Genomic DNA, 21,041 nt, shown 5'->3' with positions numbered 1-21,041 from the left:
TGTCTTAGAAAGGAGAATAAGGCACTTGGGTGCAAAGATGACTGTCTCTTATCAGATAGAAATGTATTCATTAGAGAAGATTTCTGGTTTTAAATATGTTATTTTTGCCGTCGTCCTGACACCGTGACATTTGAGCCATCCACACATGAAGATGGTGACGGTGTTGCCCCACATAATAGGTCAGATAAGGGTTGTTTTATTTTAATCAAAAGCAAAGAATTTGTTGAATAATTAACTTGGGCATTAAGCATTTATGCTTGGGAACATGCCTTAGAAGAAGCAATGCTCACAGCTTCTGTTGACATGCAGCTGTTATATCCCCAGATGGGGTGAAAAAAGTCCAACATTTTCAAGCATGAGAGCCATTCTGACACTTGTAATTCTGTCAGAGAGAGGAAGATTACTTCACCTCAGGCAGGGATGATCTGCTAACTGGACAATAACCAAGAATCAGGCTGAAACCTAATGTTGCCCGGGGCATGTGGCAGCGGTGAAGCATGAGAGGTGTCAAGAGGAGTCTCACAGCACAATGCTTGTGGTTGGGGAGTTATGAATGAAATTATGATTTCTTTCCCCTCTGTTCTCGCTATAAACTGCCAGGTTAAAAACAATTCAACTTGGGTTATGTTGTTTCCTGGGTTGTTTCAATGTCTTTTTAAACATAGCTCAATGTTTTATGTTTTTAATCCTAACAGGTAGGTTTAAGGGACTAACATTAAATCAAGCAAAGAGCGGTATGAAAACAAGAACTCATAAGCAAAAAATATTCATTGGTACATCTTCTATTTCTTCTGTGTTCTTGTAGGAGAGACTCTCTGTATGTGCCAACAACTGTAACTACGCCTCCATAAAATTCTTTCATTATTTTTAGCTAACTTATTATGAACAAACAGTTGCATTTGTAGTGCAAAACTGTTTCCCTATTAAGCCCTCTAAATCGTTCTTAAGAGCGATTTACTTTTGATTTGCTATACTTCTTTTTAAGAAGTATAGTTCCTAATGTAAGCTCACAGTTCCACCAGGTTTTTGGTAATTGTTGCTGCTGCTAGTCTGTAGGAGGTGACTGGCGAACTTCCGGGGGAGAGATGCTCTGTGAGGTGAAAGCTCGGCTGGAGACTGAAGCGCCAAGGAGGAGCTTGGTGAGAGCAAACATTTTAGATTCAAGGATTTCTCAAACAAGCATGAAAGAATCAAAGCAACACTCCGGGTATGTTTTTGATGAGGGAATAACATTATATCATCATGCAAAGGTAAAAGAAAAAGTCGATCTTTCATCCCCGTTTTACAAAACCTAATAAAGCTAGAAAATGTAAAGACTGGATAAATGGATCAATTGAGTCAATCAACATTTTACATGTTTACAGACTCAGCGAGACAGAAGCACGTGGCATGTATGGGAGTGGAGATTTGATTGTGAAAACATTGAGGAACTTGCAGAACCAAAGATTAAAGAACTAGAAAACACAGGGAGAACAAAAGCAGGATGGAGTGATGAGCAATGAAACCATGGAGATCAAGTAGGCAGCAGGAGTGATAATAGGCCGAGAAACCAGGTGAGAACAGTCAACACAGTGCAGAGCAGCTGGAGGAGAATGCAGGGACCTGAGAGCAGGATGACTAATAGGAGAGACTGAACAGAAACACATCAAACTATTTCAGACTTGAAAGTCAACCTCACTTTTAAGAGTTAGTTCTGACTTTCAAGTCAGAACTAACTCTTAAAACTAACTCTTAAATTCTGACTTCAAATCAGTGACTTAAAAGTCTAAATAAAAAAAGAAATGAGAACAAGACACAAGAAAGAACATAAAGTTGTACATGTTTTAAAAAAATATGATGTATTTACTGAATGCTATGATATTGTGAAATTTTATACTGACCCAAGCCTTTAGCTAATAGTTGCTACTAAGCTGAAAGATGTATTTATTTTTGTTGAAAACTGATAACACCGAGTGTTTGGTCTAAACTACCCAACACCTGTCCAAACAGCATCAGCCTAACATCAACTTAGGATTTGGGTTGAAGAAATAACCAAGCAGTCATTGTGTGTGTAACTTTAGCCGCTTCCTCCACAGCACATACGTGTTTGTGTGGAGTGACTCATTCACGCCTGTGGTCCAAGAAGCCTCTGAAACCCACTCATATTCCGAAAAGTGTCAGCTCTCCCACCCAACCTCTGTATTGATACGTCAGGTTTGCATGCATACAAACTAGAACTAAAATTACTGAGTCTCTGTGATGGTGGCCCACTAAACCTGAGCTCCTCCAGCCTGAGGCTTCTGCATATTTCTTGTCGTCTGCATCAGTGACAGCCAGTCGGCTCTTCTCCGTCTCACTCTGGGAGGCCAACCTTTTAGCATTTCCAGCGATGTGCCTTGGAAATCTGTTTCCAGGGCAACTGGAGTAGCAAATACTCTCAGAGTGGCTTCTCACTGGTGTGTTCTTTGTTTATACCACACATATATATATATATATATATATATACATATATATATATCTGTGAGGATGCCTTGAATCACAGCACAAAAGGGCCACAATCCAAGACATTCATAATCTGAAAAATACATATTTCCATGATGGATGAAATAAAACTATTATAAATTCATTAACTAATTTTTTTTTTTTTTAAGTATCAGTCTTTAGAGAAAGGAGCTAAATCTGCATGAATGTATAAAAAATGAATGTATAAAAGAATGAATGAATGAATGAATGAATGAATGAATGAATGAATGAATGAATGAATGAATGAATGAATGAACGAATGAATGAATGAATGAATGAATGAATGAATGAATGAATGAATGAATGAATGAATGAATGAATGAATTGACTTTATGTCAAAATCATTTATCTTACTTAAGAGCTTAAAGATTTTAAGTTTAAAAGGTCAATTATGAAATAACTCAAAAGGTATGTCAGATAGACTCTGATAACATCTGTTTAAACTAGTCAGCTTGCCCATAACCAGGTTAGCCCTGCTGACAGATAAAAGATATTTACAATGCACCACAAAACTGAATTCATAAAAATTAGTGGGCCTCCTTAAAATTGCTGTGCTTTTTTTATTTCAATATTCCCATTTTGCTCCACATGGAAAGCTCAAAAATGTTATTGTTACTTCTCCTAAAAAGTAATATCTAACATGTTGATACTATTACAAGATCACTTTATCCTTAAATCTGCCAGAGGTATGAATAATTTTGGTCTTAACTCTGTCTGTGAGGGGTTGGGTGAGATTTTTGTGTGAATTTGCATTGAAGATCTCTTCTGTTATTGTTTTGTGGCCCTTAAATTAGTCCATCGAGTAAACTATAATATCACAGAAAGAAAGATAATTTAAGTAAATACAAACAATCGTTTTGAATTATTTGCATCTACTCATGCTACCCAAAACGATTTGCCCCAATGTAGAAAAGTTATTGCCCCTTATAATAAATCATGAATTGACAATAATTGATTGTGAGCACATTGTGTACAGTAAGATACAAGGACATACTTTTCAATGTTATCATTTCTGTGTATGAAATCATTTCTATGACGGTTTTATGTAATGTAAAATATTCTGATAATATGAATTCTTTGTTTTCATTAGCTGTAAACTGTGACAATCTAACTTAAGTTAATTGAAATACATATATCACCAATGTACAATTAATTTATATAATCTGAATTCTACTTGTTGAATTTATTGTTAGGTTTCAATCATTTTCAAGTTTAATGAGATAAACCTCGATTAATGTCAGTGTGTGGAGTGAAGATGGGAGTGGGCTCCGAAGTGAAATTCAGTGAAACCTTTTGCAATCTCTGAACACTCTAATATAGGAGTGAAAAACAAAATGCATGGTGTGTAGAAAACACAGTCAAGGACGGAGTCAAAGCAACCAGTCAATCCTCTGTTATAGTGAAAGCCCCTGGGAGCAATAACTCACCATTCAATCTATGCACCTTTGAAATACAAACATTGTAAGTGAAATCGACAAAAATCCCACTCACAATCAGCAAAAATTATTATCTTTACTTTGACCTGGAAACGCGAAATACTCCCTCAGAAAGACATTCAGTTCTAATAAGGGGATGCTCGCACTGGGAGTTTTCCTTTCACAGCAATCACACGAGGAGGGGGGAAGAAATTCAGCATTTAAAAGTGCGAGCGTCAATCATCATGAAACACACGCTGGAGGCAATTTCTCATATATTCCCGGTGATTACCACGCTCCTTTATTAGATTTATTCGAACTCAACTCACGTTCGTCACTTTTAAATGCCTTGCGCCTGCGCGTAAAGAATCCGGGAGCTGTCCAAGTGCTGAACTGAAAGAAGAAAAAGAAAAAAAAAAGGCGTTCCTCTCTCATTCCTTGACAGCCCCTCTCACCTGAAAACGGTTTCACTTCATAGACGCCAGCAAGCCTGGAAGCGGGTCGAAGCTTTTTTAGATCTCAATCCACCGCCTAAAGAGGAGCAGCAAGTCGACGCATTTTGGAGTTAACATAATTTCGACGGTTCTTTTATTTTTATTTTTTTATAATTTTTTTTTATTTTTCCCACCCCAAGGACTGATGTTTCTCCACGCCTTTGCTTCGGGCAGTTTGATTTTGCGCGTTGGAGTTTTTCTGTGAAACTGAACTATGATCTTTGGCCGCTTTGAGGAATGTCTCCCGCGTTTCTGCGTGACCCGAGACAGCCCAAACGCCAACGACTTGGTCAGGAGGAGAACGGCGTTGTTCCCGTCTGGATTATGTGTTTGACTGATGTGAACCATATGGAAGAAATAGAATAGAAAAGTGACGCACATGGGGAAACCACCGGGAATGAAACAATCCTTCTTTAAGGTTTTAGCAGCTATCTTCACATACTACCTGGAGATGAGCAACTTCAGGTAAGAAATTAGATTTCTTTGTTTGTTTGTTTGTTTGTTTGTGTTTTTGCTCTGCAACTGAGTTTTACTATTATTTTATTTTGAAGTTAAAAAAAGCGGTAATTATTTGAAATATTTAGACTAATTTATTTTTTAACCTAATTTAGCTAAACTATTTGACGAACTTAAAATGAAAAAGCACAAAATAGTGTTATTTGTTTAATTAGATTTAAATTTTTTAAATCTTTGGAATTAAATCTGACTTTTGTGTTGTTTTGTGGGGGCAATTAGAATTGCATGTAAAATTGTAACGAACACTGAATGTTATTTAAGCACCTAATCGTATTAATTGCTGAGCCATCGCTGCAAAATTCTTGCTGCTTCCACCTGCGTGTTTATGCATCTCTGTGGGAATCTCATGTTATGAACGGATTAGTTCTGTTTTGGAAGGGAAATCACATCTGATAGCTTAATATACGTCTGTGTGCGTGTGTGTCTGCAACTCGCACGTTTTCTGTGCGTGCGTCTGACTCCCAGGCAGCACCTGGGCTACACCGATAAGGTTTAACACCTGCTTTCTGAGCTGCGACTTCTTTCTGATCAAGTGTTATTTTTTTGTTTGTTTGTTCTTTTTTCCCCCTCCCTTCACCATGTGTGCTTTCCAGAGTTGTGGTCGCCAAGGAGTACGATTCCAGGTCCTCCTCCAACATGTCTCCATCAGACTTTCTGGACTCCTTAATGGGTCGCACGTCTGGGTACGATGCACGAATTAGACCCAATTTCAAAGGTTTGTTCGCAATCAAATGAGTCTCCACGCGCACACACATTTCACTTCCCACATTTTGAGAACTATAAATAGCCACAGAAATGCCACTGTTACTGTAAACACTAATCTTTTTAACCAGTGTGCTGGATGCTATCTGTTGCCAAGGAACTGGGCTTCAAGCAACTCGGAGGCAACAATCAATCACTTCAATTAACAGTAACAGGGGGGACCCTGCTTAGATTTAATCACAGTCCACACTGTGCCACTCAATGATGGTTTTCTTATCTGAAAGCTGTCTAAAATTCAATATCCACCTTTATTAAATGTGAGATCAGAATCAGGAGCTGGAAATATCCCAGCAACACAGAAATAAGAGACGTTCTCACTTCAGACAGGGATCGCACCATTACAGGATAGACGATTGATGGTGCCCCAGTGGCTAGACTGCAGGCTATGCAGACTTCCTCTGCTGTTGTTGTTGCTTTGATGCTGAGGACACACACAGCTTCTGTCATTGGAATGGTTTTGAATGAGCAAAGGTTTCATTTATGGGGGCTAAGGTTCACTCTTAGCTTCTGGGGTCACCTGGGATGTTGCTTGTTACAGTCCATGAACTCCAGTAGGTAAAGCAGCTTCATAATACAGGAAGAGAGAAAGCACAACAATCCATTGTCTATACTTCCGTTTTCTTGCAAGGTCACAGGGGACTGGTGTTTATCTCCAGCAGTCACTGCTGGGCAAGAGATAGTGTAAAATCTAGACAGGTCACCAGTCCATCACAGGGTCACAACAATATAGTACCTCCCATTGTTCTTGGAATTTTTACGTCACAGACAAACATATAGTAGCAGATTATTGAGGTGGAACTAAAATCATACAATCCACATAGCGTGGGCCTCATTTAAAAAAAAATAATTTTCTTTTAATCCAATACCACTTAATACAATTCAGTTCAACCAACTATCTATAGTAAATAGAGTCCACCTGCATATAATTTAATCTCAGCATGGATGCAGCTGTTTTGTGAAGACCTCAGAGGTTACGCAGAGAACATTTGTGAGCAACCATAATGAAGAACAAGGAATATATCCGACTGCTCAAGGATTAAGCTGTAAAGAAGTTTTACAGCTGCAAGCTTTAAAAGTTACAATGAAATAGTTTAAATAAAAGCTTATTAATATCACTACTCAAAGGCCAGACTTACTTCCAATAGAGAATCTCTGTTACGACTTAAAATTTGTTGAAAACACCATCCAACGGAGCCTTAGCTACTGTGCTCTAAATATGGTGGAAATATGTTCAGTATTTAGATGCACAGATCTGTTGGTGGTATAACAGAACATGTACTGTTGTAAATGCAGTGAAAGTTAGTCTTGCCAAGTAATAAGTCAGGTTAGCTAAGCACTTACTAAATGATTTCACTTTTCAGATTTTTTTTCTTTTTTGCTTTTCTTCTTGACTATTATCCACTACATTGTGTTTGTGTGTGACAGAAACTCTGAATAAAAAGCATCAGTTTTTAACTGGAAAAACATGAAAGAAGGTATGAATATTTAATTCCTGTATGCCATATACTCCTTGTCCGTTAGAGAAATCTGGTAAATGTCAAGATTTCTGTGACGCATATTATATTTTTAGGTTGTATTGATACATAAAACATCGATTTTGCTGATTTAACCTGGTGGTTTTAATGCTAGAAGATGAATGGAAGTGAGAGCAGGGATCTCTCTCTGTATTAAACAGATAGAGCTTCACATGCTACAGTCAGAAAACAAACGAATCCACATTAAGAGGCTGTGCTGTAAACAGTTAGTTTTTGCTCATGAACCTGCTAGATGTACTTTGAAGAGTGTCGAACTGTGTTTCTAAAAGGGCTGACCTAGATTTCCATGCCGAGTTTGTTATGAGGAGCTGCTGCCAGTTACCTCTTTTTGCTGTAAAAATGTGGAAACTTGACAACAAACAGAGGCAAATATTAATACAGAGAGCCATGAAATATTGATGTGGAAAACACAGGGGAAAGGCTGTAGGAAGAGCTCACAACTTCACTTATCAGCTTGGGGAGAAAGATTTGCTGTGACTCAAAATGCAAGTCTTGCAAAGATATTTTAGTTTAGAGAGCTGTAGAGAAAATCTACCTTCACTATTGGAGTACATAAGATAGATTTCCATATTCTGTTAAAAATAAAATGTTTATTTGATGGTTCAGAATTTAAGCATGACCTTTCACTATCAAATATATTTGCTTTATTAATTTATTACAAGTGAGCTTTGTAATGTGATTTGGACATTCTTGATGTTTTTTTTTCCTGATCATAACCATCTTATATTTACAGCACCAATGAGTAGCTCAAGTATTCACTCCTCTTGCAATTTCTTTTTTATGCTATAACCACATACTAAATACAATTTATCTGGATGTAACTTGACAACATGTTGGAAAGAAAACTAGAAAACTAAATTTGTTACAGATATCTAAAAAAAAAAAAAAATCTGGTGTGTATTCTTATTAAGGCCCCTTCCCTCTGTTACAAATACGCAGTATAACATACTCTACATTCAATTGCCTTCAGAGGTCACCTTATCAGCAAACAGAGTCCACCTGTTTGCATTTTCATCTCCGCATGTTGGACAAGCCCAACAAGTGTAGCATTATTCAGAGAAGCAGCCATGTGATCCACTGTAATTGTGGAGGAGCTGCAGAGATCCACAGGGCAGCTGCTAATCATGCCCTCAGCAAATCTGGGCCTGGTGGAGGAGAGGCAAGAAGAAATTCATTGCTTAAAGAAAGTCCTTAGAAGTCGCTTTGAAGTTTTTTGCAAGACAATAAAGTGGTCAAAGCAAACGTTTGCAAGAGGGTTTGCTTGTGAGATGAGACCAACACTGAACTCTGTGGCCTACATGTATGATACAAGTAAGTGTGATACAAAACTGCCTCTGCACACCACTTCAAAGAGGCAGTATTGTGTTTTCATAGAAAGATTCATTGGACAACCATGAATCAATTTCCTTTTACTTCAGAGCTATGTATTGGTCCATTACATAAAATCCCAACAAAATACATTGATGTTTGTGGTTATAATGTGACAAAATGTGTTAAGGGTGTGAATACTTCTGCAAGCCTCTGTATTATAAGAACAGCTTCTTTTTCATGTCTGTGGAAATATTGCTGATCAAATAATTCACTCCTCAGCTGACACACCACTTTGTGTGTTTGCATGTCTTTGACTCTGTGTGCATGAATCCTCTATTCAATGTGTTACCGACAAATTACCTCTAAAGGATTACCTCCATTAGACATCATTTCAAACATCATTAAGCCAATGCTAATAACCAGTCATAATGTTAAGTTTCATTTTAATTGTTCTTGTCAAACACTGAGCCCAAAAAGCAGATGTAGTTTCACATACAACTTGCCACCACCTAGATAACATACAGAAGACTGCTTGTTGTATTGATGCATGTTTGAATACACAGCAAAGCAGCAGCCCGAAATTCACTCTCACCTCAAAGGCCCTGCTTAAACATGTGTTTCAAGGCTTTGTTTCCCCCTGTCATGTCATTGTCATTCCATTTCACAGGTCCTCCTGTAAACGTTACATGCAATATTTTTATCAACAGCTTCGGCTCTGTCACAGAGACAACGATGGTGAGTTCTTCTGGATTTTATATTGATATCTTCCCTGTCCGATTTGTGAATGTGTTATTTATTCCTCAACCTGCAGGTCCACCAGTTAATGTTACCTGCAACATATTTATCAACAGCTTTGGTTCAATAGCAGAAACTACTATGGTGAGTGGCGTGTTGTGCAAAGCCCTGACCTCGTCTCTGGAATCCAGATTGAATCACTATGTTTTTGCCCAGTGCTCTTTTGTTTTTTACTTCAATTCATGCATATTTTATGATCATCACTGACCCAATTGGCGGGTTAAGTATTGATTTCTCTCCTCATGTGGCCCTTTGTAAACATGTTTGCTCAGGTCTGAACTCCAACAAACTCAAACAAGTAATTTAGTCTGAGCGTAGTCAATAAATAGCAGCAGGAGGTAGGGGGAATTTTAAACTTCGTACTAAAGCATCCATTTGTCAAATGGGGAAAAAAAAAAAAAAACATAGCATCTATGAGAACACGCAAACCAATCAAGATCAAAGGAGGCGTAATGAAAGATAATAACCACTTAGAAAATAAATGGAAAATGTTAATTTGTGCAGGGAGCGGGAAGACGCGCAACTGCCAGGGAATTACACAGCCTCAGACAGGCATGGCAAAAACTTGGAACCGCCAATATGCTGATGAAATGTCAAACAACATAAGGGCTTTTCATCATCATGACATATCAATTACTCTGAGCAACTGAGCTTTCTGACAGTTCATACTACTTACTGTGGTATCAGAGCTCCACTCATAAAGCTGTACTAATCCATCATCTATTTACCTTCACTAAATGCTAATTCTGACAAGTAACCAATGAAAAAGGTCAGTTTAGGTCAAATTGTAACACTATCTGATCAAGAGAAGACATGTTAGGATGATTAAGACTCCATTGACACCTCGATGATGGATGTTCTGATGCAAAACATGTTTTTAGAGTTATGCTCACTCATCAACCTTTCCATTAATTGTTCAGTGTTGTGTTCCAATGTTGCAAAATTGTGTTTGATGAGAGGAAAATAGTGTAAGTTTTGAAGCTGCACTAAATTAAAATGCGTGCTTCTTAATGTGGAAATGATCTATTTATGATTTCTTTTGTTGCTTGATGATGAATGATAAATGGTGATCAGTTTGTCAACTTTGCATGAATCTTATGATAACATTGAGCTTTCAGTGAAATGTTTAATCTGTTCTTTATTCTGAATGGGATCATTATCAAAAAAAAAAACCAACTCTTAAAAAAAGTGATTCTTAAAAATAACAATTATTTGGGTTCACAAGTTGAATTTATTGAGGGCTTTGTCTAAGCCATATGGTAGAATAAAACAAATACAAACTCATATCTGATAAAATATTGCCCCTTGTATAATTTTATCTGTATCTTTGAATATTCTTGAAGATTAAACTGCAGTCAGATGGACAGGTCTTTCTAGTAGAAATGGTGAACCTAATTTATTTTGGCTGGTATTGTGGCACAGAGTAAAGTTTTAAGCATTGTCTGCAAATTGTTAAAAAGACTGAAATTCTGGCCATTCCTCAAACATATTGCTGTTCCTCTTCACAAATATCTGTTTGTTTGGGACCATCGTCTTATTAGAATACCTTATGATGTGTAAAGTTCAACCTTCTAGCTGTTCATCTAAAGTCTAGTTGAGGAATCAGGAGATAATTTTCCTCCCTTCCTATTGCATTCACTTTGAATGACAAACAAGTTTCACTGGAGGCAAACCAGCCTCTCATTTGACCCAACATCGTTTTTTTTTCCAGAACACATTTGTTTTGTCCATGATAGCGTAAAACATTTTAGCTTTTTTGATTCATGACTTATTTTAGAACACCTCAACCAATTTTTTTATGCATCTATATATATATATATATATATATATATATATATATATATATATATATATATATATATATATATATATATATATATATATATATATATATATATATATATATATATATATATATATACATATATACATATATATATATATATATACATATATATATATATATATATATATGGGTAATTTTTCAGACTTGGTGCATCCAAATTTCTTGACATCTTCAACTTACAAACAGCTTCCAAAACGAATTTCCAAATTTACAATTTTCCTTCATAATTAAGCTATCACTTCCATAGATTTTCCATTTGTTATTTTTATTGGACAAACCAGTATTTTTTATTGCACTAATGAGAAAATATCTGCGGCTTCCAATTGTGCTCACTAACTAAATAAATGTTTTGGTGAATGTACATATATATATTTTTAAATATTTAACCTGGGTAGATTAAAGAAAATAACTAGTAAATCTAAACTTGTGAACCCAAACATTGTTTTTCAGAAATGAATCCACCCTGGAAAATGATCCAAATAGATAATTTTCTACGATAGGATGGAAACTTTCAAACAATATACTGATGTGTGTTTTGAGTATCTGTGCATTTTAAATTAAGCTCAACAATTTGTGACGTAAATGTGGACAGAGTGTGTTAATTAACATATTACATAGTTTAAATGACACATAACATTTGGCATGATTTCCTGCTTTCTTGATAAATTCCCTTATTTATCGACAATAGAAACATATTTTTATGTATCTGACCATTTAATCACTGTAACTATTATTATTTTATTATTATTGTAATTTTTCTGGATGAAAAAGAGCCACATTAAAACAAGATAATGTGCGACTGGTATTTCCATCGTCAGCATGCATTTCTCTCAGCCCCAAATCGCTCCGCAGCAAATATGCAAAGCTGCTTGTGGTCTCTGCAGGATTACAGAGTGAACATCTTCCTGCGGCAGAAGTGGAATGACCCTCGGCTGGCGTATAGTAAATACCCAGACTCCTCGCTCGACCTGGACCCTTCCATGCTGGACTCCATATGGAAGCCAGATCTTTTCTTTGCCAACGAGAAGGGGGCCAACTTCCACGACGTCACCACAGACAACAAGCTGCTGCGCATCTTCAAGAATGGAACTGTGCTTTATAGTATCAGGTGAGGTTGAGCAATTTTAAATATCAGCGCTGTAAGAAGTACTCTGCGTTGCTTTACAAATGTAAAGATGCACATAGACGTTTCATATTTTTGCTGTGTTTACACTTCAGTGAGTTTTATTTGGATTTTATGTGATAAATCAACCAAAGACTTGAGACTGGGGAATAGCCCATTCAAAATCCAAATAATGTGGGATGTACTGTGGTGGCGCAGGGGTTGGGCACGGCCCACATGCGGAGGCCTTGGTCCTCGACGCGGCCGTCGCAGGTTCGATTTCCGAATAAAGGCCACTAGAGCCAATAAAACCTTAAAAAAAATAAATCCAAATAATGTGTAGCAAGACATAAACATTGATGTTCGCAGGCTCTCTCCATCAACTTTGAAAGGCTGGAGTTATTTCGCAAAGGAACATGTTTCTGAATGTGCATAGCTGGAAACGATATAAACTTGAAAGTTTAACTGATCTGAAAGCTGGCTGTAGAGAGGGAGACTAAATGTAAATACACAAAATGAATTTTTGATTTGTATTTATGAAAATATAGAAGTCATTATACATGTTCCTTCCAATGTACATTTATAATGTACTTAATGTGGGCAATCATAATCATACAATAGTTTGTGGTGTGAATGTAACAAAATGTGGAAAAGTTTAAAGAATATGAAAACCTGCAAGCCACATGAAGCCCCCTCCACCTTAGAACAGAATCTAGTGAATTAAAGGACATAGCTGTTGTACTTGGACATTATGACAGATTTCTGTGTATTTTAACCTATTATTCCCAAGAGTTGATGAACTGTTAGCAGTTACAACTAATTTAAATTTTAGTTGGAGTTTCAGAGTTCTGAGTGAAATAATGAACGATCCAATCCCTTATAAACCAAAACCTCCACACCATACGTTCCACCAGAAGACATTCAGTCACTGCTTTTCTTAAATTTCCTCAGACTTCAAAGACTCTAGATGTAAAGCATGTCATTTTAAATTGATCTTATCTGTTATGTTCACTTCTTTGAAATACTCTAATATGTTGGACATGAGTGGATTTCTAAGGCAAGACAGACTGTTTTTATTCATATTATTCTTTCATTGAAAAGAGCTCAGATTGAAAAAGGAAAGTTCCTCTCAGGGGTTTTGGATGAAAATCTAAAAGAAAAGAAAGAAGATTTTTTTTTCTTTCTTTATCTTTTGCCTCTATGCGCAGAATAACTTAGAGACTACACTGTGTGTGGCATTTAAAGGGTCTCTCGGCTTTAACTGTAAACATAGTCCAGGTACAAGACTTGAAAACAGGTTACCTCTTATTTCAATACAACCTCTGCCACATGCACCATTCAATTTCTTTCAGCAGAGATGCAATGTAACATAGATCAATTTTGAGTCCATTTGGAAAGCAGCTCAGGGCTGAGTGGTGCACAGGTGCAGCGGTAGAGTAGGTGAATGAGAGAAATGAAAGGTGGTTAACCACACTCTTCAGTCGTGGGGGAGAAATGGCAGAGTGGGCAGACTGCCGACCACAATGCATCACTGAAACAATAAGTTGCAGTAATGAAAGTGTGATGGGAACCCGTTGAAGGGAATCCTATGAGATACAACCGAGGTTCTCATGGATCCAATACAGAGATTGCAAAAAAAATAAATGTACAGACAGTAATGTGATTCTTCAATCTATCGTCAAATCATGTGTTGAGGCCCTAGTTCAAGATTTCATAAACATATTCAGCCGGACCCGCCTTGTTTTATATTATGTCCTTCTCTTACACCACAGGTTGACTCTCATTCTGTCCTGTCCGATGGATCTGAAAAACTTTCCGATGGATGTTCAAACTTGTACGATGCAGCTGGAAAGTTGTGAGCAATTGATGTTTTTCTTGTGTTGTTTTCTGGACTCTTCTAATGGAAAAAATCTGCTCTTTGTCTAAACTCCTCCCATCATTTATTACCTTCAGTTGGCTACACCATGAATGACCTGATTTTTGAGTGGCTGGAGAACGGCGCGGTGCAGGTGTCAGAAGGACTCACCCTGCCTCAGTTCATAATGAAGGAGGAGAAAGAGCTGGGCTACTGCACTAAGCATTACAACACTGGTCAGAAAACAACTAAACACACCCTGTCTATTTAACCTAACCTCTCCGAATTGCATTTGTCTAATTGAATTACATTCGTTCCCATGCTGCAGGTAAATTCACCTGCATCGAAGTTAAATTTCACCTGGAAAGACAGATGGGCTACTACCTGATCCAGATGTACATTCCTTCACTTCTCATTGTCATCCTCTCATGGGTGTCTTTTTGGATAAATATGGATGCTGCTCCTGCAAGAGTGGCATTGGGCATCACCACTGTGCTTACGATGACCACTCAAAGCTCTGGCTCTCGAGCTTCTCTTCCAAAGGTACAGTTACATTTTTCTCTCTGACCATCTCAAGTAACATGCAGGATGGCAGATCTTATATTTTACTGCAAAAAATCACTCAGAGGTCCATAAAAGTTTCCAGTGGAGCATGGCTGTAGTATACCATCTTACTTTCATACTCCTGAAACTCCTTTCCCTGGATTTAGATCCATTCATCTCAAGAAAAGCATCCACATGACATGCTACTGCCATCACTTTGTTTTATGGTTGGGATAATGTGTTCAAGTTAATGGACAGTGTTTATTTTTCGCCACATTTAAGGCCTAAAGGTTGCGTTTTGATGTCTTTCGACTAGAGCACATTCTACTTGCTTGCTGTTCTCCCTACGTGGCTTGTGGCAGACGGCTAGGGGGACTTTTTATTGCTTTCTTTTTACCACTTCTCCGTAAAAGCCAGTTTTGTGCGCTTCACAAGTGAAAGTTGCATATGAACTGATTTCTAACCCCCACCCTTGCCCCTCTGGGGGTCTTTGCAGCTCTTTCCGAGTTGGCCTCCTGATTGCTTGTCTGATTAACACTCTCCTTGTCTGACTTGTCAATAGAAGAAGTTGAATACATTCTCTTGTGGAAAAATTTGAACCCATCATGAAATAATGGGTGTCTAAATGAACAGAGAACAAAAATTGAAGAAATGAAAGTCTAATTTGTGCCCTCAGTCCATGTGCTTAAAAATAATTGAAGTTCCTTGATGTTTTGATCACTGAAAAGTTAAAGTAATGTGACGTGATAAGCGTATGGAAACGTTTCCAGGTTGTTTATGTCAGATCACTGAATTTTACCAATCAAGCAATACTCATGTTTTATGTTTTTACAATAAATATGCGAGTAAGTAAAAAAAAATTATATAGTACCTTTCAAGACAAACCTCACAAAAGGCTTCAACAAAAAAAAGCATGGAGTTGCTGCATGTGAACTTGAGTCTGTAATGCATAGATCAGTTGCACTCACCACATTTTATCTTTATTTGAAGTGAATGTTGTTGGCACTCAAAAATATGGCAGCAATGTTTCAGAAGAGAAGCTCTTACTCAACTCAAACACAAACACAAATCAAATGTCAATGACACAACGAAATAACTAATAAATGCATATTCTATTCAAATGACACGACTGTCTTTAATCAGAGACAGGACTACAATGATTGTGCGCCTCATTCAATGTACCCTGAAGTCAACATCACAATTGGTTTTGCATGATTGTCACAGAGACCATGTATGCATTACAAACAACAGAGCAACACTGCAAACGCCTATTTTCAATTATGGAAAACAGGCACACACTCACTGTGAAGAGTCCTCCAGCACACTGAGTTGGATCTCAACAATCAATCAATCTCCTCATTATCAAAGGCTACAGTCGGCGTCATGAAAGACATGAAAAACACAGACATGCTGATAAATATTTCAAGAGGAGCTTTTGAGAGCTTTGACTCGTGGAAACAATAACTCAGTGTGCCTTTAAGGGTCCTCAGATTTCTGAGATGCTTTCTGAACAAGCCATTCAGTGTGATGAACAGGCGAGGTCTCAGGGATGAGAAGGAAAAACTACAAACTTCTACAAACTTCATGCTTAACTTTCCAAAAATTACAGCTCAAAACCAGCATTAAAAGTACCACTGATTATGTTTCTATTGTTATGTGCCAGTCTAACACTGACATTAACAGCAATCAAGCAACTTTTCCAAGCAAACACTTGAGATATTTACACTTATTCACATTTATTTGAATGACACATTTAGTTAACAAAATGTGTAATAACCTTTGCAGTGCATCAAGTCAATGAATAAAGGAAACTCTGATTTAAGTTTCATAGCTGGATCACGGTTTAAAGCGAAATCAAAAATTCATGCTGCATTTGATTTGTGAGTTGATGCTGTCACCTTATTGGGTCTAACAAAGAAAATCTGTTTTGTCTCTCAGGTCTCGTACGTGAAAGCCATTGATATCTGGATGGCTATGTGTCTGCTCTTTGTATTTGCTGCATTGCTAGAATATGCTGGGGTAAATTTTGTCTCCAGGCAACAGAAAGAGTTCCTCCGCCTGAGGCGAAGACAAAGAAAGAATCACAAGGTAAGGTTTCAAAGATTTCACAAGGCTGCCGTTTGCGTAGGACACTTTTAGTGCACACCAGTGTGACTTTGGCTCAGTTTTCTTTTCCATCCACATACCAAAATCACCTTCAAAAAGTAAGAAAACATATTTAGAAACCAGGTGCAACATGACTTCATGGATGTATGTACACCTGAAAGAGTGGGCCAATACCATTTAAGTTACAAAAAAGAAGAAGTCTATGAAGCAAAAAAGGCACAAATTTACCAGACATTATACCAACAATCAGGTTAATACCCTGGCTCTACATGGCATAAAGATTTGCTTTATTTGCTTTTTTACATCTTGAGTGAATTGTGCTTGAAATTGTGTTTTTCTTTATGAAGTAAATAAAAAGCGATTTGCAAGGTTCGGTAAAGATTGAGCAATAACAGGAAATAAATATAAGCAAAAGCAGCATCCGACTTTTTGAATTAGAAAGTTGGAAACTTTTAAGCCTTAGACATTTTAAAGTGCTTACTCCAAAATAAACTTAAACTGACTTTATGATTAATTTAGCTAAGAATTATTTAAACACTCCTATACCAGAGAGCATATGACATTCAGCCCAAGATAGTTAGGCATTATTAAGCATAAATAAGGGAAAAGGGAGAGTTGTGTCAAAGTTTACTTTGCTGTAATGCAGCAGCACTGGGAACTCTATACCTTTCTCTACCCTTCTGCCACATTCAAAACTTGATAAGTAAGTGATAAATTAAAATCAGTGTCTGTACTGTGAGTGTGTCTAGTTCACACAGCTGTTCAAATACTAATCAAATGACATCATAAATTTTTTTATTTCTCTATGAAAGAGGGTTGTGTTTACCCAAAACATTAAAGTAAACATTGACCATATGCAATTACTAGAAAGCTACTGACATGCTCTTCAGCCTCCAGTTTGCGCTTTAGTACAACTGCAGAAAATTGCAGGTAAATGTGAAATAGAATGCAATTGCTCTATTATTGTTTGGTTGAAATTGAGATTCAACCCCTGCAGCAGTCATACTATTGCTTTTTCATTAAAGTGCATCTGGTTATCCTGTGAATTCTAATTAATTTAGAAGAGTTTGTAATATCTAGTGATTAACATTCATGTATAATCACTGTAAAACAGAAATGCATGCCTCTGGCCACTGAAACGCAAAGCATGACACTTGAGCCGTACATACAGTTATCATCCACATATTCACTTGTTTTTCAGGAGGACGAAGGCCGCTTTAATTTAACTGGGTACAACATGAGTCAGTGCATGCCAACAAAGGATGGCTCGGCTGTTAAGAATGCAGTTCCTGCCATGAACCCCCAGCCTTCAACTCCAAAGGACATAGATGCTATGAGGAAAAAGTTTGTGGACAGAGCCAAGCGGATAGACACGATCTCCAGGGCGGCCTTCCCGCTGGCCTTTCTGATCTTCAACGTCTTCTACTGGATCACATATAAGATCATCCGACACGAAGACGTTCACAAACAGAAATGACTTAACCCTCTGCTGATAACGTTTTATCTTTCCATTTCTCAAATTGAGAAATGCTCGGGAAACTGTGTGCCGAGAGGCTCCATGGAGCCGATGGAGATGCTTTTTCAGGGATAATGTACAATGTTCATGTGTTATAAAGATCAAATGCTATTGTATCTGGTGAGGTGAAGGTTCTTGAGAAAAAGTTGCTGTTTGTTTTGTACTGCTGCGTAATATCTGAGGAAGACTTAATATGCTGTTGGAGAAGATGGACCAAAACGCCCCTTGAATCGCCCAGCCCTGGCATCTCTACAACAAAGGAAACATTCCACAGGTCTGTGACTGTAGCTAGCTTAGATCTTCAAAGACTCTTTTGATGCAAAATTTCTTATCGAGGATGTTCAAACTGTTTTATAGTGTAGTATTGTTTTTGGCACTTCTTCCTCTCTGTCTAAAATAAGTTCTAAGCAAGCAGAGCATGTATAGATGTATTAAATATTAAAGAGCTGCACATGTCTCAGGTACGGCTGCGAAGGAAGGAGATGGAAATCTGGGAAAGGAGTCTGGAGAATCCAGTTTTATGAAATACCTGAAGCCTTAGATATTTGATTTGGTTTGGATGAAGTGCTATGCTCTTGTATTTTTTCACGCTTCTATCTAACAAGTATTCACGGATAACTGATGTCACACAAAGTTGTGAATTTTGTTCACGTGTTTTAATTTCTGCCTCCCATTTTTGAAGTGATTTATAAGTTGTCACAGGCTGACTTTTAAACAAATGTATAACTGGGAAAACAAACTCTGATTGTACGTTATTCTGTGTTGTCATATGCATATTTACTTATACCCCAGGTAATTACTCCAGGTATATTTCGTACTCTGTTTTGTAGATTTAGCTTAATGAAATATTTATTGTAATGACTCAAAGGTTATGTTTATAAAATTGATATCTTTGTGTAAACCTATTCACCTTCCACTGCAGACTATTTCCTTCACTTTGGGTATTCATGGATGCAATCAGCAGTGAAGAATAAGTCTTCATTCAACATTCATAGTACAGAGCAGCTAATGGCAATTGCACTCCTGGGAAATATCTTTTCTTAAATGCTATTCATGAAGAAAGATTATTTACTGGCTTGTATATCAATAAAACTGACTGTGCATCATGTTTTTCTTATCCTCTCCTGAAATCTATAAGAAAGAAGTAGAGTAGTTCAAAATACTCTCTTTTGGATTTTAGTTAAAATACCAGTTTGGTCAAGTTGACATATTAGCACTCAAAGTGGATCAAATAGTAGTTGCTATTTATTGCAGACATAGACCATATTTTCTTACAGAAGACTACGACAAGAACATAGAAAATCACTTTAAATCAACAGTTGGCAAAGTGGGTGCAGAAAGTACAATTTGATGTAGTGTTGATATTAAATGTCCATCAATAGATTTCCTTATTTTGTACTCAAAAAGGCAGTTACAAAGCAATCAAACATGAAAAAGTACAAAATATCAAATCAAAAATAGCCAACACACTCAGAGAATGTGCAGTCAGTGGGAGAAATAATTATTTGATCCCCTGCTGAATCTGTAAGTTCCTTACGATTAAATTAATAGCCTATTAATAAAGGAAGATCAATAGAGATCCTATCCTAGTCCATTTCAGTGTAAATAAACTGCCCAAAGCAAACAGCAAACATTCACTTAAAAATGTTAACATGAACTTAAGTCATTTTAGTCTGTTGTTTCCGGCCTCCAGGGCCAAAAGAAAATTCTGAGAAATTTATATGGCATGTGAATAATTAATTACTAAACTAAACCCAACTTTAAAAATGATTAATGATTATTCACTGGCTCGTAAATAATCATTAATCATTAATCAATAATCATTATTAATGTTTGGTCATAAAGGTAAGGTAGAGAATCATATCATGGACTATGGAAAAGGCTTTCAGGGTGAATACATGAGTGATGGATCACTGGGTGGCCTCGGGTGACGAAGATGCGATCTGACAGTGGGTTTCCAAAGAATGTTTGACGATAATGGACTTCACACTGTAGTTTAAAGATTCTGTCACTTTGTGTTTGACTACTGCCTGACCGGCAAATCGAGAAGAGAAAACAATGGAGAAATGCCCTCAATAATTCATATTACACATACCATGTGTTCAGAAAAGGTGTTTGCTCGATCTGAAAGGTGTGAAATAATTCAACTGAGACTCATAAATGTGGTAAATTACTAAACAAAGAGTAAATATGCATCATGCTTTACGTACTTTTTTGGGTCAACATCAGAAAACAATCATAAAGATAGTGATTCCTTATTTTATTTACAGTATCTTGCAAAAGTAGCAACACGGCTTGAAATGTTTTACATTTCGTCTCATTGTAGGACAAGCCAAACAACGATGCACACGTACACTAGCACCTAAGAGCAATGTAGAGAAACAAATTAACCCAGCAGTCATGATTTTGGACTGTGAAGTCAGAGTACCTGGAGAGCAATACATCAAATCCCAATATATTATATCAAATTGGTTGGTTGTGAAAAAGGAGCATGAATACTTTTGCAAGGAACTGTACAAGGATGAAACCACTGCATCAATTCAATATGGAACATATTGAACATATTGAATTGATGCAATGTTCAATATGTTCACTGTGGAACATATTGAATTGGGTTTCCTTTGTTGAAGTCATTCTGATGGAGATCATTTCCATAATGTCTGACTCCCAGAATTAGAACATTATGCTCTAACAGATCCACAGGGCTAGAGTTCAGGCTACCCATCCCTGTTCCCTTGTGAGC

The 21,041-nt window shown here is 37.1% G+C and overlaps 1 protein-coding gene across 4 annotated transcripts; it reads left to right on the top strand.

Annotated features, from left to right (window-relative positions):
- The first annotated feature begins 4,183 nt into the window (after positions 1-4,183).
- On the top strand, positions 4,184-19,419 carry glra2 (glycine receptor, alpha 2). 4 transcript variants are annotated; one of them, XM_044132376.1, is made up of 9 exons: positions 4,184-4,876; positions 5,521-5,642; positions 9,347-9,414; positions 12,061-12,284; positions 14,051-14,133; positions 14,232-14,369; positions 14,462-14,676; positions 16,615-16,764; positions 17,984-19,419. In XM_044132376.1, the coding sequence occupies exons 1-9, from the start codon at positions 4,791-4,793 to the stop codon at positions 18,257-18,259; spliced, it is 1,362 nt and encodes a 453-aa protein (XP_043988311.1). In that variant the 5' UTR covers positions 4,184-4,790; the 3' UTR covers positions 18,260-19,419. The 4 variants fall into 4 exon arrangements, with proteins under 4 accessions (XP_043988311.1, XP_043988312.1, XP_043988313.1 ...); XM_044132377.1 differs by lacking the exon at positions 9,347-9,414 and adding an exon at positions 9,203-9,270; XM_044132379.1 differs by lacking the exon at positions 4,184-4,876 and adding an exon at positions 9,203-9,270 and having other exon boundaries at positions 5,525-5,642.
- Positions 19,420-21,041: the final 1,622 nt, after the last annotated feature.

Source organism: Gambusia affinis, linkage group LG11 (genome assembly GCF_019740435.1).
Source record: "Gambusia affinis linkage group LG11, SWU_Gaff_1.0, whole genome shotgun sequence".
In the NCBI taxonomy this organism is placed as follows: Eukaryota; Metazoa; Chordata; class Actinopteri; order Cyprinodontiformes; family Poeciliidae; genus Gambusia; species Gambusia affinis.
Note: the sequence above shows the minus strand (reverse complement) of the source record. Positions and strands in the feature narration are given on the sequence as shown.

Coding starts and splice junctions, on each gene's coding strand:
- glra2 (XM_044132376.1), top strand. CDS start 4,791: ATGGGGAAACCACCGGGAATGAAACAATCCTTCTTTAAGGTTTTAGCA. Junction 9,415..12,060: donor CAATAGCAGAAACTACTATG/GTGAGTGGCGTG, acceptor TGGTCTCTGCAG/GATTACAGAGTGAACATCTT. Junction 14,677..16,614: donor CTCGAGCTTCTCTTCCAAAG/GTACAGTTACAT, acceptor TTTGTCTCTCAG/GTCTCGTACGTGAAAGCCAT.